General features: G+C 47.0%; 2 protein-coding genes across 2 annotated transcripts in view; one reads left to right on the top strand and one right to left on the bottom strand.

The window, feature by feature from the left end:
• RS1 (retinoschisin 1) lies at positions 1-22,663 on the top strand. The gene is made up of 6 exons (XM_004597483.2): positions 1-249; positions 9,966-9,991; positions 10,497-10,602; positions 17,337-17,478; positions 19,867-20,062; positions 22,437-22,663. The coding sequence occupies exons 1-6, from the start codon at positions 198-200 to the stop codon at positions 22,587-22,589; spliced, it is 675 nt and encodes a 224-aa protein (XP_004597540.2). The 5' UTR covers positions 1-197; the 3' UTR covers positions 22,590-22,663.
• The window catches only part of CDKL5 (cyclin dependent kinase like 5), a 205,190-nt gene continuing 191,064 nt past the window's right edge, over positions 12,140-26,265 (bottom strand). Inside the window, exon 19 of the mRNA XM_058658520.1 lies at positions 12,140-12,339. Within this exon, the coding sequence (XP_058514503.1) occupies positions 12,249-12,339 (91 nt within the window). The 3' untranslated portion in view covers positions 12,140-12,248. The remainder of the gene's footprint in view (positions 12,340-26,265) is intronic.

Genomic DNA, 26,265 nt, shown 5'->3' with positions numbered 1-26,265 from the left:
CTACAGCGATGCTATCTTCTTGGAGACTCCTTTGTTGAGACAGGTAACTGTGTGGGTTAACTTCAAGGGCTTAGCGGGAAGATCTAAAACCCAAATGCAGTAAGATGCTTAGTGAGGCCACTGCTCAAGCTAATCCCCAGCTCCTGGGCCAGCATCCATTTCAGTGAGGTAGAGCCTCGGCCAAGGACGAGCAGAAAATGCTACACAAGATGGAAGGTTTTTTGGTCTTACTTCTCTTTGGTTATGAAGGTATGTGCTCTCCAGCCACTGGCATTTATTATACCCTTATTCATAGAATTTAATGATGGCTCTATGAATGCTAACAATTGATGTCATTAACAATTACTATTATTAAATATCATTGATAAATAAATACAAGCTAAAGAAAATGTTAATTAGCAGTGCATGCCCATCACCATGTGTCCATTAAGGAACAGCAGTTGCGTTTCTGCAGATGTGGTCTCCTTTGTCTTGCCCTGGCCTTCCGATCCCAATGATGCCAAGAAGTAGGAGGAAGGATCTCAGAAATTGCCCAAAAGAGCTGCACATTGCAACAATTATGGAGTGATGCAATGTATTCTTGAAAACTTTCAGGAATCAAACTTAGAATGATTGGCAGAATTTAAACTTCAAGACCAGGGCACTATGGAAGGCAGAGGGTGCTATTTATAACCCTTACTGGACAACAGGTGCCAACCAGGACTGCCCCGGATACAGCAGGACATAAGGTCATCCACATTTATTTAAGGTCATATGGATTAATGGACTGTGCTGAGAACTGTTCCAGAGTTGGAAAGTTCCACATACTCAATCAAATTTCTAAATATGGCCCTGGCAGGAATGGTCATGCTTCACTAAAGGAAAAGCCAAGGAAAGTTCTAAACTGTGGTCTAATTCAACTTTGGAAGTTATCGCTCCATCTTTGTAATACTCTTCCAGACATCTCTCAATTCTTGAGTACCAAGCAACTCAGGATTTCTTCCCAGGTTCATTGGGGCTTTGGAGAATCGGCTGAAGCTCTTGAGGGTCATTACGGATTTGTGGTGTGACAGCAAATAAAGGAAGGCTGGGAGGAGGAGACCTCTCCGCTCTGCAGATGACCTGGTAGCCAGGTGCAAGGGAATGCACACAGATCAGAACTCCTGCTTTCCCCACCACTGACCCTCTCACGGTTACTAGCGCAGTGACTATTTTCTTCTCGCTTGCATTTATTTTATTTTATTTATTTGAAAGGCAAAGTTAGGAAAAGAGCTCTTCCCTCCACTGGTTCAGTCCCCAGATGGCAACAACAGCCAGGGCTGGGCCAGGCTGAAGCCAGGAGTCAGGAGCTTCATCAGGGTCCCCCCTGTGGGTACAGGGTCCCAAGCACTTGGGCCAGCTTCTGCTGCTTTCCCAGACATCTAGATTGGAAGGGAAGCAGCCAGGACTCAATCAGGCACCCATATCGGATGCTGGAATTACAGAGGATTAGCCTGTTATGTCACAATGTATATCCCAAATATTCATTTTGCAGCCATGCCATATCTTGATTTTTGCTATTTAAGCACATTTCTTAGTATCTGGAAATATTTGTGCAAATGTAATCCCAAGGTCATTTTGCAAATCCCCAAATATTTCTCTAAGTAGGGATCATTTAGACCAACTGTCTGGCTTACCCAACCCCTCCACCCCCGGCCTTGTAATTAACAGTCAGCATCCCAGGAACTCTCCAATGCCCTAAGATACTTTGGGGGATATTGTTGTGGTTATTTTTTTTTCTTTACTTCTTGTATTTTCTTCAGCAAGAATATCTCAGCAGAGCCTTTCAAGGCTCAGATCCAAAGTCCTGGGTTCTCAGACATCCATAGATTCATCGGGTTCATGCCATTTGTTCCAGAGCTACTTTCTTCTATGGGGCGCACACTGTATAAGAATTGATGGGCACAAATGATCCTTGCTGGCTTCTCACTCCAGAACCTCACAACCCTGCTCCATGGCAGCTAACTGGAAAGAGGCCCTGTCAAAGGTGACTAACAGTGCATTTTGTTTTTTTAAGACTTACTGATTTACTTGAAAGGTAGAGTTACACACACACACACACACACAGAGAGAGAGAGAGAGAGAGAGAGAGAGAGAGAGCGCAAGTGAGCTAGCTTCCACTGTCCACTCCACAAAAGGCCACAACAGCAGGAGCTAGGCTGGTCTGAAGCCAAGAACCAGGGGCTTTGTCTGGGTATCCTAAGTGGGTACAAGGGCCCAAGGACTTGAGCCATCCCCTGCTGCATTCCCAGGCCTCAAGCAGAGAGCTGCATGGGAAATGGAGCAGCCAGACCTCGAACTGGTGCCCATATAGGATAGTGATGCTTAAGGCAGTGGCTTTACCCACTATACCACAGTACCGGTCCCAGGAATGCATTTTAAATCAGGCTTATCCATTCTGTGGATATCAGTAATAAAAAAAAAAATCAAGCTGTTGAGCAGAATGAAAGGAGACTTTCTTGTTCTGTAGCTTTATCAATCTGTGCAAAACTGCGGAGTTCTGGAAATGTCCAGAAGAGCTGAGGACTCCTTCTGTCTGCTGAGATGGACAGTGGCTTGAAGCAAGGTTTAGGTTTTCCTACCCCCTAGCCAAGCCCTCCACTCTTACACTGTTTGGAAGGAAACCAGCTGACCAAAAATGGCCATAGTGGCTTGACCAGAGGGATGCTCCCGGGGTGAGACAAAATCCAGGACAAAATCAGTGTGCTTAGCTCAGAGTCCACATGGAAACAGAAGGCCCTCTCATACTATATGAAAACATGTTCAGTTGTACACATGGGAACCTGAAAATGAGGGTTTTTAAAAAATATTTATTTATTTATTTTGGGGTCGCAACACAATGGCTCAACTGCCCAATCCTCACTCTTCAAGCGCCAGGATCTCATATGGACACCAGTTCGTGTCCTGACCACTCGAATTCCCATCCAGCTCCCTGCTGGTGGCCTGGGAAAGCAGTGGAGGGTGATCCAAAGCCTTGGGACTCTGTACCCATGTGGGAGACCCAAAAGAAGCTCCTGGCTCCTGGCTTTGGATTGGCTCAGCTCCGGCCATTTGGAGAGTGAACCAGTAGATGGAAGATCTTTCTGCTCTCTGTGCTTTCCCCACAGAAGTGGAGCAGCTGGGACACGAAGCACCACCCATGGGGGATCCCGGGCTTGTAGGTGGAAGATTAGCCAGTTGAGGGTTCTGTCTTGCTGCTGGCTGTTTGTTCTTCAGGATCAGTGGCTTCTCACTGCCGTGCAATAAGGTAAATGGACTGGCCTAGTCGGGTCAGCATCATCGCAGCAAGGCCTACCTGTATCTCACAGCTGAGTCAGGCTTCTCTCTGCCTGACATTTTCAATTCTATGCCAATGATGACTTTTAAAAAACGTCCATCTCATGAAAGTATGAAAGTCTATTATGTGGTTATATTTGTGATGTAAAAGCAAAGACCGGCAACACAGCCTCACTTTACAGTTGGAGGTGCCTCCTTGGCAGGTGTGTAAAAAGCAGTTTTCTTCAGATATAATTTGCATGTTACTAAATTCAGCCATTTAAGGTGCACACTTGAATAGTGTTCCAAGGTATTTACAAATCTGGGGAGTACACAGTTTAATTTTAGAATATTTTTTATCTCCCCAAACATTAAGTTTTCTCATGTCCCATTCTCCCCATCTCTATCTCCAGCCCCTGGCAAAGCAGAAATCCATGTTCTGCCTCAACAGATTTGTCACTTTTGGACTTTTTGTTGAAGAAGACTCACACAGCACTTGGTCTTCTGTCTTTTATTTGCATATGTCTTTGAGGCTCATCTGTGTGGAAGTATGCACAGATAACAGATTTACCCATGAATACACCTGTCACCTAAAATAGTGATGCTTTCATACCAGAAGTAATTTCCTTCTTTGTTCTGCACAGAGGGCTGGTAGTGCAACCTGCTGTGTCTCTCTTGTGCCTTTATTTTGTTTCTCAAGTAGCTTCGGAGCTGGTTCCAGATGCTTTTGATCATTCATCCTCTGACGCTTCTCTCCTCTGCTTCATCTACTGCCGTGGGAAGGGCTGCTCCATATTTAGCAATATGCAATCAAAAGCATCAGAACAGCCCTCCCTGTGTGTCTCCAGTGTACACATTCTGTCTCTTAGGCTGGCAAGATACATGTCAAGAAACAGGCAAGTCTTGAATTTTCTCGCCATGGCAGCTCAGATGGCCCCCAGTGAAACGGCCCACTGCAACAAAGGGCTCAATGAGCCCACAACGTGTGAGGCTGAGACGAGCAAGAACTGCCATCCCACATCACGTGTTAGGGACTCACCGGAGCAGGCCGGGAAGGGAGAAAAGCACGCTAGCACATAATCGAAATCTCTAATCGTTTTTCTTTTAGAGGTTGTCATCTCCCCGCCACACCCCTCTCCACCCGTCACCACAGTGTGATTTTTCTCATACGATAATATGTTATAGTCAAAAATGTCCCTTTTTTCTCTTTGTTCTCTGGCTTCTTGGTGATTAATTTTGCAGGGGGTGCCCAGGGGAGGGGGCTATGCAGCCATGTCGTTGCTCCCTTGGTGACAGCTTGGCCTGCAACATGCTTGCTGTTCCTTCCTTGTCTGCTCATTTCCATAAGGACCTGGCATCTCAGAACTACAGGCTGCCTACAGACAAATGCTTTCCGGGGGCAAGGAGCCTAGGAGGAAAAGGAGGCAAGAAATTGGCCCCCCATTGGATGGAGCCTGTGGTCGGGCCTTGCTGCCAGGGCGGTGTCACAGGCAGATGGGAGATACAGCTGTATCCTCTCTCCACCCCTTTCTGGGCCTTCCACATCCTTTTTGCCTGATATAAAAACCCCTCGGGGCCCACAAGTGTAGACCTGGGGCATGAAAAAATCCTCACAGGCCACATCTCTGAGCCTCATGGGAACTCTGTTGCTTGCTGTTCAGTGACAGATGCAAACGGATTTGGTCTTGAAACCAGCTTCGCTGCCAGTGCCCAACACCCCTGGTCTTCAGTCCCCCATCTGTTTCCTCCATGGCCCTGGTCACTCTGCATGGGGGGCGGGGGCTTGGATTCGTCACCAGTCCTATCCCTCCAATTTCTCACTCAGGGTCACTGCCCAAGTCCTCACCAGTCTCACAGGCTCTGTCCCCAGCTGCCTTCTAACCCCTCATAGCTGCCGGAGGCTTTCTCCTCTCTTGCTGGAATCTACCATGTCAACAGCCACCTCCAGCATCACCTCATGCGAATGGTTTCCCCAAGCCACAGCATGCCCGTCTCTGGCCCCTCCCTCAGTCACAGTCGCTCTGCATCTGCTGCATTTTGTGCCATGATTACGCCTTCCTTCACTCCCCTCTTGTGCATCTGTGAGCCTCTGAGCCTGCGAACTCTAGGAGGGCATGTGTTTTTTCTGCTTTGCCTACTGCTCTCTCCCCAGCACCCACAGCTGGGCCTGGTGCACAGCACATGCTCAATGAATATTAGCTAAGAGAACAAGTGCTTCAGAATAGGTCACGATCTGCCTTCTTCTGTATCGATGTCTACAATCACGTACTTAGAAAGTTGGATACTGAGATCAACTTGTGGACAAAGAAAAGGGAGGGGCAAGAGGCCAGAGCCAGTGGTGAGTTGTGGGGGCAGGTCAAGTCCTCTTCACAGGAAAGAAGACAGGCAAGCAGCACAGTCAGGTGGGGGCATGTGAAGCAAGGTAATTCTGAGGGCAAGGCGTGGAGGTACAGAGCAATCGGGCCTGTTCACACCGTGACCCCCAGTCTAGAGTGCGAGAGAAATTTGGAGAGACAGGCATAACATGGATCATGGTGTCCCTTTGGAGGACACATTATTTTGCTGCTTATTTTAGGGATAAGGACATGGAGAACCGTCCAGAAGTGTCAGAGGTGCATCTGGGACCCCAGCCCTGGAGGCCCAACACGAGGTTCTGGGCAGGCACTGTGAGAATGAAGCAGTGGACAGCAGATCTGGCTCTCCCATTCTGGTGCTCCGCCTCTCAAATAAATAAGCGAACATTTCTTTTTAAAAGTTCACAGAAGGATGACTAATGTTGTGGTACAGCTGTTAAGCCACAGCTTGCAGTCCTACCTGCTCCACTGTCAATCTAGCTTCCTGCTAATATGCCTAGGAAAGCAGCAAAAGGCCCTTGCCTCCCAATGGGAAACCCAGATGGAGTTCCAGCTTCCTGGCATCAGCCTGGCCCAGCCCTGCCTGGGTGTTACAATCATCTGTGCAGGGGGGAGGAGGGGAATGGTAAACTTGCAGATGGAAGTTCTCTGTCTTCCCCTCTCTCTAATTCTGCCTATAATAAATAAATAAATAAATCCAAATATTTAAAAATTTTTTATAAAAAATGTGATATATAGAACCTTATTTTGTTGCAAAAAATGATATTCATGCATGGCTTTCTGCTTACACACATTTTTCATAAACTTTTGAAGAACCCCTCATATTTGAATTTTCTTCCCAGCAAAACAAACTGATGTTTCAATTTCATTTCCCATGCATTTTCTGCAGTCCCTTCCTCATGCATACAAGAGTACAGATGAGCATACAGCTCAGTGACTTCCCCCCAACCGAGCACATGCAGGTACCCAGCACCCCAGACACCTTACCTGTGCTCCCTCCCTACCACCTGCCCCAAGTGTGACTAGCAACCTAGAACCAGTTCAATGCCATGGTGACTTCTGTCTGTTCTTATATATCTTCAAGTCGATTCCTACAGTGTAATCAACCTCAACAACTGACTTTGTACCCAACATCATGACATGCATTGTTCCCGTTTGGTCACGTCTCTTTGCAGTTACAGAATATTCCATTGTGTGAATGTCCCACAGTGTCTTCACTCTACTCTTTTTTTCCCTTCCCTTCATTTTACTGTTGATGAACACATGAGTGTTTCCACTTTGGGGGGGGCGAGTATTTCAAATGCTTTGGCTCTGAATAATCTAATACATGTTACTGTTTGTTTGGAGAATATCCGCAGAGCCAAGAACATGTTCAGCATACGTGTAAATTGTCAAACTATTTTCTCAAGACATTAGAGCATCTTCTACCCTCATCAGTGCATTCAAGTTCAACTGGCCCCATGGCCTTGCCAACACTTGGCTTGTCCAGCTTTAGACAGCAAGCAACATCTGCCAGAAGACACCCAGTAAGCCACTCCACACTGAGACGCTAAGCCTCAGCTCTGGCAACCTTTACGGAGCAGGCTGAGGAAGCCGAGCTCTCAAAGGAGACAAAGGTTTATCCAGAGTGGTGGGAGCTCAGGGGAACTGTGAGGCGCTGACAGAACTCGACACTGTCATGTAAAGACACAAGACTGGTGCTGGGAAGAGTCCACGGGAGCTGAAAAGAATGCCTTCCTTTGTCAGTACAGGGCATGGCACTAGAGATGCCTAGTCTGTTTGGACTGCTAGCACAAAATACCGTAAATTGGGTACGTTAGAATGACAGAAAACCATTTCTGCTGACTCTAGAGGCCGGGAAATCCTTGACGGAGGTGCCAGATGCACAATAACATATACCAGAATCTGTGTGGGGCAAAGGTCCAGCTTTCTGACTCACAGATGGCACCACCTCGCTGTGTCCTCACTTGGTGTAAATGGAAAGCCAGCTGGCAGGATGGGGAGGAGGGCTCCTTAAGGACAGCAATCCCACGCGCCAAGACAGAGCCTTAGCACCTCTGAAAAGCTCCACTTTCCAGTACTGCCAACCTGGGTGATTAGGTTTCAACATTTCTATTTGGGAGGGATCCACACATCCAAACCATGGCAAGTACTGTGGTGGCCTCTTATAAAGATGATGCTCCTTAACTTTCACTGACACCTGTGAGGACCAATTCTGTCCACAGCAGATTACTATCTGATGGGACAGGAGCCCAGGAGAGATAGCAGTGTGGCAGCTACTGAGGAGGGGTGGCCACAAATCCTCCCAAGCCACGACCTATGTCCCATTACACCCAGTGCAACCTATGTATAACCCACCAAAGCACTCCCCACGGGTGCGATCCAGTGGTCCATCTTCTGTGGCCACATGCACACCTGCTAGGCAGTGAGGCCCCCGTTTCAGATAGTTCAGGCCTTAGCACAGTGCCAGGCTTACAGTGTTCATGAAGAAGTGCCCACAGAAGGGGCAGTATGTCTTCTTCAAATGATAGCTTTTATCAGCCTAGGGCAAAAAGATGAGACCATCTCTCACCTCTGACAAAATCTCAAAGCCACTTGTAGGCATTAGATGTACTTTTCAAAACAGCAAAATGCCCTCAGGAAGGGACTTTTATATCTCATTTTTTAAAGATTTATTTATTTTTATTGGAAAGTCAGATTTACAGAGGAGGAGAGACAGAGAGGAAGATCTTCCATCCACTGGTTCACTCCCCAAGTGACCACAATGGCTGCAGCAGAGCTGATCAGAAGCCAGGAGCTGGGGCGGGGGGTGGGAGGTGCTTCTTCCAGGTCTCTCACATGAGTGTAGGGCTGTCCTTGGCTGCTTTCCCAGGCTACAAGCAGGAAACTGGATGGGAAGTGGAGCAGCTGAAATACAAACTGGTGCTCATATGGGATCCCAGCACATGCAAGGACTTTAGCCACTAAGCTACCGTGCTGGGCCTTACATTCCATTTTCTGCACTTAACATATTTTTTTTGAAACTTTCAGAAACGCAAAAGTAGTGCTTTGTTGAAAATAAATGTGAATTGGAGCTTTGGTACTGTGTGGGAGAAAAAGCATCTCAAGGTTCATGGCTGAGCCTTCTAGGACAAAAGACAGATTAACAAAAGCATACAAATCTGCTTCCACATTTTCTGCATCTCAGTGGAACTTGCTGCACTGAGCAAGATGCTGGGTACCTGTGTGAGAGCCACTCACTCTCGGGCTAGGAAGCATTTGAAATGTGGCCAGTTGGACTGACACTGAACTTTCATATTTTTTTTTAAAGATTTATTCATTTTATTACAGCCAGATATACAGAGAGGAGGAGAGACAGAGAGGAAGATCTTCCGTCCGATGATTCACTCCCCAAGTGAGCCGCAACGGCCGATGCTGAGCCAATCTGAAGCCAGGAGCCTCTTCTGGATCTCCCATGTGGGTACAGGGTCCCAAGGCTTTGGGTTATCCTCAACTGCTTTTCCAGGCCACAAGCAGAGAGCTGGATAGGAAGCAGGGCCACCAGGATTAGAACAGGTGCCCATATGGGGTCCCGGCGCGTTCAAGGCAAGGACTTTAGCTGCTATGCTATAGCGCTGGGCCCAATTCCTTGCAGTAGCAGCTACTGCATCGGATGATGCAGCTTTAACCAATCTGTTTATGTTAATATGTATACATTCCATTTCCCACATTTTTATGTGAGAGTTATACTTTAATTGTGACTTGGTATATCTTGTACATTACAAACACATCTAAAAGAGAATTTCTAACCAATGCCCTGGCCCTAGATAACGGAAATGTGGCCCAGTGAGGTAACTGGGAATCAACTCGTACACAGCACATCAGGCCAACGTCACGGCGACCATGACGATGACGATGCTAAAAAAGAAAGGCCACAATGTTAAGTGGAAAAGCAAAGAGGATACCGTATTGTTTAGGTAGTGGGTTACCGAATATTGTAAAAAGGGAAAAAAAGGGCATACAGAAAAAAGATGGCTACAGAGATTTATATCAAAATATTAAGAGGATGGTGGTGGGCAATTTGGCTGCTTTTCCCTCCAGCACCTCACTGCTTTGCTATATTCATGGATTTCTAGAATTCTGGAATGAACTAAAATCCTCCCCCTCCTCCTCCGTCAGGCCACTGGCCCCAGCTTCTCAGCAGCTGTGGCTATTATTTCTGGCAGATCGTTCCGAACTGGCTGCTGCCAGAGGGGCTTTTGTTAACTTCCACATGACTATTTCCGTTGACTTACTGACAGACTTTGCTGAAAGTCTCTCCTGGCAGTTGACTGTCGCTCTCTTGTGCTTTTTGTTCAGCCACCCTGGGATTATCATCTACTGAGGTAAGGTGCGGTGTGAGGCTGCAACCTACATGCACGCGGCTCTTGCAGACTCTTCCAGCCCAAAGCAAAGCATAGCACTGTCACTTTGATACACGTGCGTGTGCGTGTATTTAAAGATACTGTTTTGGGATGGTGGCACTAGCATGTTCAAGCTCTAAGACTGGTGTTTCAGTGAGAGAATGAAGCAAAACAGGTCTTTAATCAGGTGGTGCAATCTTGAATCCAGCACTGTTTCAAACTAGATTCCCAGACAGGAAACTCCAGGGGACCTGAGGAGTGCAACCTTGGATAGGGTCCCCACGTCCCTGCGGATTAGGGTGAACAGTGCCCACTGCATGGATGTGTCTGGGAGCTCGTTAGGGGAATGCAATGCTGGCTGTGCCGGCGGGGGTGGGGGGAGCAGCTGGGCTAAGCTCTAGGAATGGGGTGGTCCTTGAAAACAAGCTGAGCCCAGCTGCCTTTGGCTGTCGCTTTTCTAACGTCCAACCCCTCTGGCTGCGCGCAGGATGAGGGTGAGGACCCTTGGTACCACAAAGCATGCAAGTGTGACTGCCATGGAGGAGCCAATGCCCTGTGGTCTGCAGGTGCCACCTCCTTAGACTGCATACCAGGTAAGTGTCCCCATCCTTGGGGTGCCCCAACGTCGGTGTTCCTCTGCCCTCCAACCCCACTTCCCTACCCCGCCCTACTCCATCCCTTTCCCCAGTTGGCCTCTGAGCTGCATGCCATCCTGATGGCATTGCTCAGAAACAATATCCTGGTCTCTATATGGCCGAGATGGAAAAGTAGGGCCTCACTTGCCATAGAATTGAAGAGACAGTGATGGCCAACCGAGAGGAATTTGGGTAGTTGTGGGGGAAAACTCAGGTTCGAGAGCTAGAACAGCCTGAGCTGAGATCAGGAGTGTGTCACTGCTCCGGTCTGGGGCTGCCACTGGAGGGGACAGCCCTGTGGACGCTGCCAACCATATGGACGCACTTCCTTCCCAAAGGAGGCCCTTTCTGCTCCCTGTGGTGATCCTGTGACAGTGGGATCCTGTGACAGACCAGTTACCTGGGGGAAAACAGATCTGTGCCCCAGTGAGCCGCCGGGACTTCCAGGAGTCCAACTAAGGCAACCTACCCTGACTCAAAAGGACGCCTTCCTCGAAGACAGGGACCAGCAATGTTTGTCTGCAAATCAGCCGCCTGCAGCGCTGTGAGGCCGGGACTCAGTTCTGCTGTGGCAGCTGGGAAGCGGTGCCCTAGCTGTCAGTGCACACAGGCACACGGGGTGCACACACCAAGTCTTGCTGCACACCCCTCCTAGCAGCCCAGGCAGGAGCCAGACTGGGCCAGAGGGCTCTGCTTAGCTGCCCCAGGCCCCTGGATCTGAGACATCCACCGGCGGCAGTGAGCGAGCTGCAGTGCTGAGGGGGCTTCATCCAGCTCAGGGCCAATGTGGCAGGAAACTGGCCTTGCCACCTGTATCCACAGGGAGGCCAGGGACCTGCCACCTCACTCACTTCACAACATTGCCTAATAACAGCTCTGGGGGTGGTTGAGCTTCCATTTGCATGAAAATAGAAAATCTGCTGCCTGTTCCACACCCCCCCCCCCCCCCCGTGGTGCATTGGGGTCTAAGCTTGCTCCCCAGGGACCCAGCAGGCTCCTGTGTTAGGAAGGCAATAGATCAGTGCAGTTCAGGGTGTTTTCCTACAGGAGTGGGGGGTGAGGGGACTCTTCATTAGAACTGGTGGGATCGCCTGAGGCAGCCTTGAAGGCCTTGTCTGGCCTCGGAGAACCTGATCACTGAGTGGAATGAAATTGTTCTTTTCCCTCTGGACATAACACCTGCTGGAGTCAGGGCCGTGGGAGCTCCAAGAAGAAACAAAAAAGACACTATGTTGCCTGGCTGTGCTGATGCCATCAACTGTGAAGCAGACACAGGCTGGAGGGCTTGAGGGACAGGAAAATGAACCTGGGCCCTGCCTCTGCACCCACCCCCCACCAAGCTGTCTCCCATGTTACCATGAACTTAAAGTTCTAAAATTAGAAATTCCTTTATCTGAAGCGTTCTCCTCTCTCTGCTGCTTTTTTTTTCTTTCTTTCTAACAACACAAAGATTTTCAGGAAGGGATAAAAAAAAACAAAACAAAAACCCACGACCTCAGTGTTAAATGGTTGACTTAGTGGTGTTAATTGGTTCTTCCATGAAAGAAGTGATTCAAGGCAACACATTGGGGCAAGCTCCCAGAAGTCTCTTGCCCGGCACGATGTCAGAACTGTATTTCAATGTCAACGCTGCTGGATGGCTCTGCATCGTCGGAGTCAGTACCTCCACCTGGGCCTGTCACTGTGGACAAATTCCTAAAAAGCACAGAAGGACAGGGGCGGGTGAGGGGGTCATTCAGAGCGGGGGTGGGGGCTGCCTCCATCCACCTCTCCCCACCCCAAGGCAGAGGGCTCAAGCAATGTGGCTTCAGCTGAGCAGGAACAGGGACACCGAAAGTCCTCTTTTCCACATCCCAGCACATCCCAGCACTGAGAGCGGGGATTAGGGGAGAAGGGGCTAAAGCCTTCAGAAACTTCATGGAAAATGCCTATTATGAAAAAAATAGTTTTTCAAAACTTTTCCGTACCAAAATAAATATATCTTTTAGTCATATTTCCCACGCTTTCTGAAGTCCCCGCATATAACAAATTCAGTAATGTTTTACTTTGTTCCAAACTTTATGTTCAAGTTTATAATTTATTCTGCTATAAATAGCATTCTATATTCTTACTCCATATTCTACTGTGTTGACATACATTTATTTCCAAGTCTAATACACATGCATAATAATATTCACATACCTCTAGAATCTCTTACTAAGAATGTCCCTGAATTCTGGTTTTTTTGGCAGGGGAGTGGGGGGATTAGCATTCCTTATAATTCTGTCTGACCTTTATGCCTAGCAATGCAGAAAGTACTGTTGAATAAAAAAGGGATGGTATGAAGGCACTTCAGGTAGCTTGTGGATTAGGTGGGTGGGTATCTGACCTAGCATTTAAGCTATGGGTTAGGATGGCCACATGGCATGTTAGGGTGCCAGGTTCAACAACAGCTCCAGCTCTTGCTAACAGAAACCCGGGGGGCAGCAGTGACGGCTCATATAATTGGGTTCCTACCATGGAACTCTAGACTGAGTTTATAGCTCCTGGTTTCAGGGTTTCAGCACTGGCTGTTGTAGGTGAGTAACTCAGCTGATGGGAGTTCTGCCTCTTGAATAATTACATTTTAAAAATTTATCCAAAATAAAGTTTGTGGAAAAGTAGAATGAAGAGTTTATTCTGGTGCAAAATCATTTTTTAAATCATCTAGAGTAAGGTTCTTCTGGAAGTTAATGGAAAATATTTCTATACCAAATTAAACTGATCTTTTAATTCTACGTTTTAAAAAAGAATTATTTTCACTCTTATTGTAAAGTCAGAGATACAGAGAGGAGGAGAGACAGAGAGGAAGATCATCCATCTAATGGTTCACTCCCAAAGTGACCACAACAGCCGTAGCTGAGCTCATCCAAAACCAGAAGCCTGGACCTTCTTCCGGGTCTCCCACATGGGTGCAGGGTCTCAAGGCTTTGGGCTGTCCTCTACTGCTTTCCCAGGCCACAGGCAGGGAGCTGGATGGGAAGCGGGGCTGCTGGTATCAGAACTGGCACCCATATGGGATCCTGGCACGTTCGAGGTGAGGACTTTAACCACTAGGCTATCACACTGGGACCTTAATTCCACTTCTCACAGATTTTTAGGTACCCTCATATGCAAAGTACAAATGATCTGGATTAGTAGTACAATACATCTTATGTAAAAAGATAATATATCTTTTTATAATTATCAAATTTTGCTTGGTACAGAGTCACCTGATGTAGGTTTTTCCTTAAGAGTGAGATGAGTCTAGCAATAAGTTAACAATTGCAACAAAGTTGCACTGGGCAGAAAATGTGGGAAGCTCATGCCGCCTGTGCCACGGATCTGCCCGCAGCAGTATTTAGAAGCTTGAGAGTCCAAGGGTGCTCAGCTCTCTGAATCTGCCGGCAAGTAGAATGCCTTCGCAGGCAGCCACACTGCGAAGAGCACTCCCAAAGTGTGCTTGCTAAGAGATGCCAGTGTTCATGGGCAGCTCGGTTCCGGGGTCCGCCTTCTTCACCAGCCCCCGTGAGGATCTGGCCACACAGGCCTGGCTGAGTGGTCCAGGGCGCTCCTCCTCTGTCTCCCAGGAATTAGCATATTTCGAAAAACTCCCCAGCCTCTAAACAATGTGCTATTGGTTCGCTGCCAGCCCTCTCAACTACTGGTGGAGTTGGGCCTGTTCCTTTGGTGAAAGAGGGCAAAGAGAGGGGTAAACACTTGCGGCCAAGGCCGGAGGCTGTCCTCCTGTTGCCAGGCCATGGCTATCTCTGAAAGCGTTCTGGCGCCCCGGGGTGGGGCTTTTGAGAAGGCATTTTCCAGAAAAGACTTCAGCATTCCATTATGTGGTTATAGCTGATGACATGGCTATGTTCAGCTCTTCAACCTGAACTTTCTATGTGAGCAAAATACTTTTTTAAATTTTGAAATTATGGGCCCGGCGTGGTAGCCTAGCAGCTAAAGTCCTCGCCTTGAATGTGCCGGGATCCCATATGGGCGCCGGTTCTAATCCCAGCTGCTCCACTTCCCATCCAGCTCCCTGCTTGTGGCCTGGGAAAGCAGTCGAGGACGGCCCAAAGCCTAAGGACCCTGAACCCACGTGGGAGACCTGGAGAAAGCTCCTGGCTCCTGGCTTCGGATTGGCTCAGCACCGGCCATTGCGGTCACTTGGGGAGTGAATCATCGGACGGAAGATCTTCCTCTCTCTGTCTCCTCCTCTCTATATATCTGCCTTTCCAATAAAAATAAATAAATCTTAAAAAAAGAAATTTTAAATTATTTTCATTTGATTTGAAAGGCAGAGAGAGAAAAAGCCTCACAGAGCTTCTCTGTCTGCTGGTTCACCCTCCTCCCCAAATGCCCACAGTAGCTGGGACTGGGCCAGGCTAAAGCCAGACGCCGGGAAGCCAGTCTGGGTCTTCCATATGAGTGACAGGCACCCAAGTACAGTCACCTGCTGCCTCCCACGACATGCTGTTAGCAGAGTCTGAAGTCTGTCTGCAGCTGGGACTTGAACCTAGGCACTTTGATATGGAATATGGGCATTCCAGGTAACATTTTAACTGTTGTGCAAAAAGCCCAGCCAAATGTAAGTCACTTTATATTTTTTTAAAGATTTACTTACTTGATGGGCCCAGTGTGATAGCCTAGTGGCTAAATCCTTGCCCTGCATGTGCCAGGATCCCATATGGGCTCTGGTTCATATCTTGGCTGCTCCACTTCCCATCCAGCTCCCTGCTTGTGGCCTGGGAAAGCACTAGAGGATGGCCCAAAGCCTTGGGACCCTGCACCCGTGTGTGGGATACCCAGAAGAAGGTCCAGGCTCTGGACTGGCTCAGTAACAGCCACTGTGGCCACTTGGGGAATGAACCAGCAGATGGAAAATCTTTCTCTCTGTCTCTCCTCTTCTCTGTAAATCTGCCTTTCCAATGAAAATAAATAAATCTTTAAAAATTTTACTTAATTGAAAGGCAGAGAGAGATGTTGGGAGGGGAGATACATTTCATCCACTGCTTCATTATCAAGTGCCTGCCAACTGCCATGGCCAGGCCCAAACCAGGAGCGTTCACTGCATCGGGGCCACCTATGTGAACAGCAGGGACGCAAGCAGCTGAGCCATCATCTGCTGCTTCCCAGCAGCATCAGCAGGACTTGAATGAGGCACTCTGATATGTGAGTATCCCAAGCAGCAGCTTAACCCACTGCACCAAAACAGCCAGCCTAGAGAAAATAATCTGATTCACATTATTTGGAGTTCATGGTTCACAGCCAGAAATCTAGAAGCACATATTCACATAAGGGTGTTTTGCTTTCTGTAGAAATTCAGTTAGAAACTTGGTTTGATTATATGTAAGCGATGTCCTAAATCACTACTTGTTGAATTAGGAGTTTCGTATTGACAAACATGGTACAAAAATGAAGGAAACTGCTTAAAGACATCCAAACTGACATTTTTGTAGTTCTCTTGGCCTTATCCTCAGGGTACAATATGGATATTGTTGCATCAGCCATTAGATCTTCCTTTAGTCTAGGTATCAAGAGGGAAGAAAAAGCAAGCAAAACCTGACCAGGTATTCTCTTACATCTGATTGGTCTGAAATCGTGTTACATGGTTCCTTTTAGCTGCAAGGGAGGCTAGGAAAGATTTTTGTTTGTTTTAAGCTGGTCACATTGTGGTCCCCAATAAAATTAGTGTCCTTTACTGAGAAAGTAGGGGAAGGAAGGAGTATGTGGCCTAGCAGTTAAAAATACCAGTTAAGATGTCAGCATCCCATGTCAATGCCTGGGTTTCAATCTTGATTTGTTCCTGAATCCAATTTCCTGCTAAGGCACACCCAGCACAACAGCAGGTGAAGGCCCAAGGACTTGGGCCCTGCCCCCATCTGTAGGACACCTGGAGTGAACCGCTTGCTCCTGCCTTTGGTCTGACCCAGTCCTGGTTGTAATGGGTATTTGGGGAGTAAACCAGCGGAGTCTGGTTCTGGTCTCTCTCCCTGTTCATAATAAGTAATTTGAGGAAAAAAAAAACCAGGAGGGGATCATAGATCTTGGGTTGGCAGTTAGCAGTTTTGTGCCAGATCACTCAGCCCTGATTTTACTATGAGAGGCCATAGGGAGAAGAGCAGCAGGAAATGCCGAACCAGCGTGGGCTACGTTATCGGGACAGCCAACTCCTTCCCACTGTTCCCTATTTAGTTGCTACTGAGCACATCTGTCCCATTTTTTCTTGTAGCTCTCCATTTTTTGCCTCCTATAAATTGCCTTTGCCTGCTGCACTAGAGCGATCAGGGACTCTGATGTGGCTACACAGGATGGCTAACCCCAATCTGATGAGGGAAGGAAGGGCAGTAGGCATTGAAGTACCACGCTGCGCAGCGTGCCGGGGGCAGGGGATGTGCGGTCTTCAGGTCTCAGTGGTTGGCAGTGGCGAAGCCTCTCTCCAAGTGCCCCTGCACGAAGTGGCCACAAAGCCATCTCAATCTGGTTTTATGAATGTTGTGATTCTCTGTGGAGATCCCACCATGGCAAACTCTGCTGTCTGCCCCGCATGAGCAAGGAACAGACACTTGGCCCAAGGAAGACAGTGCGTTCTTATAGATGCATAGTGCATGGGCTGCTTTTGCTGTTTCCGCAGCTCGTGTTCATGGTGTATTGACACGGGGTTGTTGGGATGTGTGTTGTTCTTTTTTTCTTAGAATGCCCCTATCACAAGCCCCTCGGTTTCGAGTCAGGAGAGGTTACAGCAGATCAGATCACTTGCTCCAACCCGGAGCAGTATGTGGGCTGGTATTCATCATGGACTTCTAGCAAGGCCCGGCTCAACAGCCAAGGTTTTGGGTAAGTAGGCCAGGTGGCCCAGGTGGAATTTGTCCTGTGTGTGCTTTGAACACTAGCTCTTGAATACATGTGTGAGACAGAGCACACCTACACGTTCGGCCAGTGCAGCAGCACCTTAAAAGGTTTGGGAAAAATTACAATTAGAGGTTAGTTTTGGTGTCAAAAACTGGGAAATGTATGCGTATGCCTGCATGACGCAGCTTTCGAAGATCCCCGATGTGCTTGGATTTCCAACGTTTCTTGTACCAAAATAAATGGATCTTTTGATTCCTTTACTCCATGACCTTCCTGAAGTGCTGGCTAATTGTTTAAAAGTCCAGGACTATGGACATAGATAGCAGTGCACAAGGTGGCTAAGATCGCTGGCTCCAGGACACATGGTCATAACTGTGCGATACACACAGTCAGATCTCTCCCGCTGGAAGGATCAGGAAACATATTCCAAGGAAAAGCTATTGAGTGTGAGACTTGACATTGACAGGTGAGGGAAGGGAAGAGGGAGGGGGCTGGCACATACAAAGGCCCTGGATGGGGACTGTATCTCCATGGCAGTTAGGGAACATACAGCCAACAAGGCTAGGGCATAGTAGGACCAGCTGGAGAGGTAGGCAGATTTCAGGCAGTGCAGGACCTTCCCTATCCGTCATGCCAGTCGACTGTTCTCCTTAGTTCGGGGAAAACGGAAGGCCCTCAGATGTGTCCTAGTCAGCATGTGGCCTCCTGCTGCTGTAACAAGAGAGCCCCCAAAGCACAAGGACTTAAACAATTACAGCTGGATTTGCTTGCTCACCTAAAAGTTTCATGAGGTAATCTATAGTTGTCGAGGTAGCTTGATGGAATCAGGAGCCCAGACTATCTTTTAAAAAGATTTATTTGGGGCCAGCACTGTGGTACATAAAGTTAACATGCCACCTTGCAAAGCCAGCATCCCATTTGCATGCCTGTTTTGAGTCTCAGCTACTCCACTTCCAATCCAGCTCCCTGTATGTATTTGGGAAAGCAATGGAGGATGGCCCAAGTACTTGGGTCTATGCTACCTGCGTGGGAGACCCAGATGGAATTCCAGGTGCCTGGCTTCAGCCTGGCCCAACTCTGGCCATCGCAGCCACTTGGGAAGTGAACTAGTAGATGGGAAGATTTCTGTCTCTTCCTCTGTTTTCCAAATATTTATCTTATTGTTATTTATGGGATACCAGCATTACAAGCAAAGGCTGGCACCATTCCACATTCCTTTCAAATCAGTGATCTTTTCTAAAAATGGATTTATCTACTTGCTAGGCAGAGAGATTATGAAAGAGTTTTTCCATCTGCTGGTTCATTCCCCGAATGACTATGTCTGGGCTGGGCCAGGCCAGAGCCAGGAGCCAAGAACTCCATCCCGGTCTGCCACATGGGCAACAGGGGCCCAAGTACTTGGGTCATCACTGTTGTCTTCCCAGGCACATTAGAAGAGAGCTAGATCAATAGCAGAACAGCGAGGCTTTGAACTGGCACCCTGATATCAGATGCCTGTGTTGCCAGCAGTGGCTTAACCCACTGTGCCACAATGCCTGCCCCAGCCTACACTCATAAAACCTCATTGTCCTGTCATTCTTAACAGGATGTTTTCATGTTCGGGCCCGTGATGGTTGGTTGCTCTAGTTCCCGTGGTGATATCCCCATTATAGTTAGCAAGGAGAGGGAAAAAGTAGAGTATGTATGCTTTTAATGATACAAGTATATTCTATTGGTCACTTGGTTCCACATTGCACAGGTCAGAATTTGGCCAGATGGCCCCACCCAGCTGCAAGAGACACTGGGAAATGCAATCTGGGTGGCCCATTTGCCCAAGTGGAACTTAGGGCTTTATCACTAAGGAGGGGATGAGGCTGCCAGAAGACAATGAGCAGTCTGCCAGATAAAACGTGAAGTTGAGGAGCATCACAAGCAGATATGTGTGTAGCAGAGCTGTCTGGTTTCTGTGGGGACAGTCCATTAGTGGATAACAAGAGTAAGCCAAGGAGATTGTGAAGTGAGGGAGGGCATAAACTGAGGGTCATGTGCACTAAATGATGGTGCTGATAGGGAGAGAGATGAATTTAAGGAACTGTGGGGAGGGAGCCAATTCATGGAGTCGATACTTGAGAGTGGAGGGTAGGAAGGGAGGAGAGGAAGCGGTTAGCATGGAGACCAGAATCCTCATGCTAATTGTGGGAGGGTGGCAAGACTGAACCTGACCTTGGTCTTCTAGGGACAAGTTCTGGGCGCTGATAAGACTGTGGCTTAGGTTGTGTGAATGTCACATGGAGGGGGCTTTCCCAGTCCTGGTATGGCTCCATAGCCAGCACTTGCTGGTATTCTGCATACATTCACAGGGGACATCTCTCGGGGACTTGCTGTTTCCTGCAGGTGTGCTTGGCTCTCCAAGTTCCAGGACAGCAGCCAGTGGCTACAGATAGATCTGAAGGAGATCAAGGTGATTTCAGGGATCCTCACCCAGGGACGCTGTGACATCGACGAGTGGATGACCAAGTACAGTGTGCAGTATAGGACTGATGAGAGCCTGAACTGGATTTACTATAAGGATCAAACCGGAAACAACCGGGTAAGTGAGGCTATTCCCATGCCACCTCCAGCGCATGCCCTGTGGGACTCCCTTCCTGTCTCTATGCTCTTTGTCACCGCTAGAGCTCTTCTGAGCCTATGCCTTGGGGCCAAACAGGCTTCTTTGCCATGACTTGGGCTTGTTCTAGCTTTTGTGCTCAGTACAGTTTGAGAATGAGTGCCATTCTTTTTTTTATTATTATTAATTTCATTGCATTATGTGACACACATTTTTTTTTATGCACTGGCATTCCCCCCGCCCCTCCCCACACCCTCCCCCCCCCACGGTGGATTGCTCCACCCCGCTGCACCTCCATAGTTCAAACTCAGTTGAGATTCTTTCATTGGAGGTTTTGACCAGTCATAAAGTCCAGCATCTAATTGTCCTGGCAAGTTCAATGGCTTCCTGGTGAGACCATCTCTGGTCCAAAGGCAGAACCAGCAGAGTATCATCCCAATCAAGTAAAAAACTCAACCTAATATTTCCAACCATTTACAGCATTATGGCATTAATTGACATGGTATTGAAAACTTGTAAAGCCCTATGACACTTGGAAATGGGGAGGGAGGGCAGAGAAATCTTACATCACCCCAGTAGGTGTGAGGAAGACGGGGGAAGTATAACCCATCAGGATCATAACTGGTAACTCATAGAAAGCAGTCTCGAGTCAGCATTAGACAATAGCAAAACTACAAAGACATGTGGAGGGAATCAGGAGTGCCATTCTTAAGTACTCAAGAATGACTTGACTGAGTTCTCACCTAACTATCCAAATGGCCCTGGAGAAGCACTGCACCAGTGTAGACAGAGGCAGCCAAACCCCTGGGTAACTCTGGGCTACATCTCTTCACCAACCACAACGGACATCTTCCTCATCATCAACTAAGCCAGGATGCCCGGTGTTACAGCCACTTGGAAATGCTAATTCTAGTGAATTCTAGTAATTTAGGTGAATTCCAGCATGCCATCAGCATGAGGTAGTCATGTGGAGTGGAGAACCAGAAGTAGTCTCTGGTGACAGTCTATCTAGCAAGACATTTCTGGGCTGAGGTCTCAGGAAGCCCAAACACAACAGGAAAAGAACTTGGACTCCTAAGTTCATTTTTGTTCGTAGTAGTTGGCCTCTGGAGGATATGCTGGAATTCTTTCTCATGCCCTGTGCCTCGCGAGGCTAGGCTGGGCTGTCTGCAGAGAGACACTCCGCTCTGACAGTCATGCAACCTGGCTGAGCCCTGGCCATCGCCCCTCTTCATCTGGCTGGCTCCTGATATAAATGGGCTCAAGAACAAGCAGCTTAGCAAGAACAGGACTGGGTGTTCCTTCCTGGGGAAAAGGGTAAGATAATGGCAGACAAGGCCCTTCCTGTTTCATAGACGGAGGAAGCCAAATATAACAAAGTTCCCCTCAACTCCCTGGAAATACAGTTCCTGTCATTGGGACTCTAGAATGAGGACAAAGAACAACTTACTTAGTAATAGAGCCAAAAACATCTATTGCAAGTTTCTTATGTCACATCCCGAGAAACACAAAGAAATGCTTTCCAGAATCTTCCTTTTTTTCATGCCTTCTAGAAAAAAAATTTTTTTCAAGTCAGTCTAAAAAGTAATTGTCATCTGTATCAAACAGGGACACCTACTTAGCTCCAGCTCACAACTTCGGCCCAAGTTTATACCTTGGCATCCTGGGAATGTCCCTCTCATGAATGTGATTGTAGCCTTGTCAGAATTTCTGCTCAAAACGTACAGAATAAACACAAAATTAGCAGTAAGAGGGAAGAGGCACTTTCTTATTTGCTTATCTATTTGGAAGAATGTCAGAGAGAAGACACAGAAGTCTTCCATTCACTGGCTTACTCTTCAAATGTCTACAACAGGCAAGAGTGGACCAGGCCAAAGCCAGGAGCCTGGAACTTCATCTGGGACTGCCTTGTAGCTAACAAGGATTCAAGTACTTGAGCCATGTTCTGCTGCCTCCCAAGCGTTAGCAGGAAGAAGAGCAGCCGTGACTCATACTTCACTCTGATAGGGGACACAGACCCCGAGCAGCAGGCTACCCTTCAGTGCCGCAGTATCCATTCCTGAAGCTTTTTATCAGTGCCATGCCAGGGAATTCTTTATTACGCTGGAAATGTCCATTTCTGTGATGTCCAGCATAGTGGTCACTGTGTGCCTAATGTGACTGAGAAACTGAATTGTTACCTAATTTTAGTTCATTTAAATTGAGATAGATTCATGTGGCAAGTGACTCAGATCTGAGGACACCTGTGAATTGCCTGTGCCTTAACTGCTTCCTAAGCCTGGGGCCAGCCATAGCCAGGCCATGTTTTTCCCTTCTCTCCCTGATGCTGTGGTGACAGGATCTCCTTCCTCATTAGGTCTTCTATGGAAACTCGGACCGGAGCTCCACAGTCCAGAACCTGCTGCGGCCCCCTATCATTTCCCGCTTCATCCGACTCATCCCGCTGGGCTGGCATGTCCGCATTGCCATCCGCATGGAGCTGCTAGAGTGCGTCAGCAAGTGTGCCTGAGGCCTCAAGCTGGCACCTGCCAGAGGGTAGAGATTACAAGGGGCCCGTGGGAGGACCCTTGACACACCAATGGGCTGAACAGGGACGTCTTATAGAAATACTTTTAAACGCAGAGTTGGTTAGGAAGTATCTCCTTTTCAAAAACATAAAATTTTCTGATTTCAGCAATCAATCAATCAACCAACCTATTCCCTGCTCAGGGTCAAAGACGACAAGAACAAAGAAAATGTAATTAAAAATCATTTTCTCAGAAAAGCCTAAGTGGCAGGAGTAATTTGCTGTCTTCATTTTTCTTTTTTTTTTTTTTTTTGGCCAGTCTTCTCCATGACACCATGAAAGGTGCAGCCCCAGAGGGACACAAAGCAGCCCTGAAAATCTGAAAACTGTTTTGCTTTACCCCATTCAAAAACTGCAACATGGGAATTATATAAAGAGGCCTCACTGTGAATGCACGGGGCAGTGTGCTATTTCCCCCTGGTTTTCATTCAGCCATGGCTAGAGAGATCTGAGTGCCTTTAAGGCAGCTAAAGGTTTCAGGGCTGACTACTGAGCAAGAAGAGCCTGTGACAACAGACCTGCTCTCCTGAGAACCTGGACATGACAAACGACCAAAGGTCCAAAGCAAAGATCCTCCTCTGCTGAGCTTGCACCTTGCAGCTAGGTTTGGGTTTCCAGTGTCAGGAACACAAGCACTGGCAAGGGCCCCAGCTTTCACACTGCCTACAGTTCCATTCTGCAGTCCATTCAGGCCAATGGGCCAGTCTGACCACCTAAAGCAGGAATTTCCCTCCACCTAGGGTGACCATTGAAAACAGGCTTGACATTTTTTGACAGCAACTGATCTGGGAGCCTGTCACCAGCTGCTCCCTCTGCAATCTCTACCTTGTAACACACAAACACCCTGGCTCCTGAAGGTGCACACCTCGTTGGCATGTCAGCAGGTGATAGCGCGGCCTGAATGTGGCGATCCTTCCCTGCCAGCAGGCAGATGGGCAGGGAGGTGCATGAAAGTCAGAGCTGATGGTGCCAACAGTAGCGGGCCTTGGATGCAGTGCAGCCACTGCAAATGCCAATGTGAACAGACAGTCACACTAATAAGATCCTGAGTGTCACATCCACCTTCTCTGGGAGCAGAGACATTCCTAAAAGCCCTGTTATCTTAGGACATATAACAGCTACATAGTGGCTGCAGCATCTTGCTATTCTCCACACTGTGTACTCTAAACTGGAGAAACAGTTTCCCCTGCCCAGATCTGCCCACTAATATAAACACTACCATTTCAGGACTGGGGGGCTGGACCACCCATCCTTGGCTTTACAGACATATGGACAAATCCATTTGGGACAAACTGCCTGAAGTGAGACACTTAAGTGGAAAATCAAATTAACTTTCATCTTGATGCAAACTATCAGAGAATAGCAGCAGCCTCAGAGTTAGGGACAGTCCCACAACTGGCATATCAAACACAAATGCAATTAAGAGCTTAAAAAAAGTCATAAAACAGTATGAGGCACGGGTGAAGGTTCTCCAAAAAATTGTTGGAAAGTTATGATTTGTAACAGTTTTACTGAGACAAAGGTCACATAACCATATAATTTTCACTCAATTTAAAGTATACAATTCACCAAAATTTAGTATAGTCAGTTATGCAACCATTATCACAATCAACTGTAGAATATTTTCATCACTCCTAAAAGAAAGCCCACATCCGAAAGCCATCACCCACTAACCCTCCGCCCACCCCAGCTCTAGGCAACCACTAATCCATTGCCCGTCTCTATAGACACTTGCTTATTCTGGATGTTTCATATAAATGGAAATCATACAACAGGATTATTTCAGGATTAGCTTCTTTTACTTATAATGGTTTTCACTCCTGTGCTTGTTTGAGAAGCAGAGACAGACGGACATCTCATCCACAAGTTGGCTCCCCAGATGCACAGAGCCAGCCATTTAATCCACATCTCTGACATGTGTGCAGGGGCCCAATTACCTGAGCCTGCTGCCTCCCAGAGCGTGCACTGTATGAAGGCGGGAATTAGGAGACAGGGTTAAGAACTGAACCCAAGCAGTCCCTTAATTGCTAGGCCAAACACCCACCCTCAGCAGAGTTCTTTAAGTTCAACACTCTCATATGTACTAGTACTTCATCCCTTTTCATTGCTGATTCTCATTCCATTGTGTAATTAGGCCACCTTGTTTTTTATCCATTCATCCACGGATGGACATTTCAGTTATTGCCACTTTTTGGCTACTGTCAACAATGCTGTTATGAACACTGGTGTATACAGTTTTTGTATGGACATTTTGATTTATCTTGCATGTACACCTAGGAGTGGAACAGCTGGGTCACATGGTAACTGCTTAAACTTTGGAGGCACTATTTTTCCAAAAGGCTGCATCATTACACATTCCTACTAGCAATGAATGAGGGTTTTAGCTTCTCAGCAACATTTGGTATTGGTGTCTTTGATTATGAGCATTCTCATATGTGTGAAGTGGTATCCATTGTTTTGATTTGTAATTCCCTAATATTAATGATGATGAGCACCTTTTCATGTGTATATTGGCCATTTACATCTTTGGAAAAATCTAATCAAATTCATCACACATGTAAAAGTCAGCTTGTAACCTACTGAGTTGTGAGTGTATATTCCAGATATATTTCCCTTGTCCAGGATTTAATATGTCAATAGACTTTCTCCCATTCTGCGGTTGTTTTCCACCTTTTCTTATTTTTTTTAAAGATTTACTTTATTTTTATTACACAGTCAGATATACTGAGAGGAGGAGAGATAGAGAGGAAGTGGAGCTGCCAGGATTAGAACCAGCGGCCATATGGGATCAAGGCGAGGACCTTAGCCACTAGGCCACGCTGCCGAGCCCTTCCACCTTTTCTTGATGAAATCCTTTGAAGCATAATTTTTTTTTATTTGATAAAGTCTAATTTCTTTTTATCTTCAGTTGCTTGTGCTTTTGATATCATCTGAGAAACCACTGCAAAACATCAAAGTCACGTATCATTATGCTTGTGTTTTCTTCTAAGAATTTTATGGTTCTACATTTAACACTAGAATCTTCAATCCATCTTGTGTCACTTTCACATATGGCATGAGATTGGGGGAAAGGAGTGGTATAACCTCATCTTTTCACATGTTATCCCAGCACCATTTGTTTCAAGGTTTTTCTTTCCCACTGAACGATCTTGGTACCACTGTCAAAATCAATTGACCATAAACGTGATGGTTTACTTGTGAACTGACAATTTTATTTCCTTACTGTCTTCATTATTATAGCCTGTAGTGAGGTTTGAAATGAAAACATATGAGTCTTCCAACTTTGTTCTTCAAAATTGTTTTTGGCTATCCTGGTTCCCTTGAATTTCCATATGAATTTTAGGAATAGCTTGTCAATTTCTACAAAGAAGCCAGCTGGGATATCAGGTTGGAAATTGCTCAATACCTCAAAATTAAATCAACGAGACACAGAGACACACAAAACATTTATCTATAAATTTTTGCTTGTGACAACATACTGATTATTTACTTCATTCAATTCATGACAGAATGCATAAAAAGCAAACCTTTTACTGAGGAAATCTGAAACCTGATGGGAGTCTTGCTGTTAAGCACATATTAAAAAAAAAAACCTGTAATGTAGCAAAAACTCACTCTT

Source organism: Ochotona princeps, chromosome X, assembly GCF_030435755.1.
Source record: "Ochotona princeps isolate mOchPri1 chromosome X, mOchPri1.hap1, whole genome shotgun sequence".
NCBI classification, from domain to species: Eukaryota; Metazoa; Chordata; class Mammalia; order Lagomorpha; family Ochotonidae; genus Ochotona; species Ochotona princeps.
Note: the sequence above shows the minus strand (reverse complement) of the source record. Positions and strands in the feature narration are given on the sequence as shown.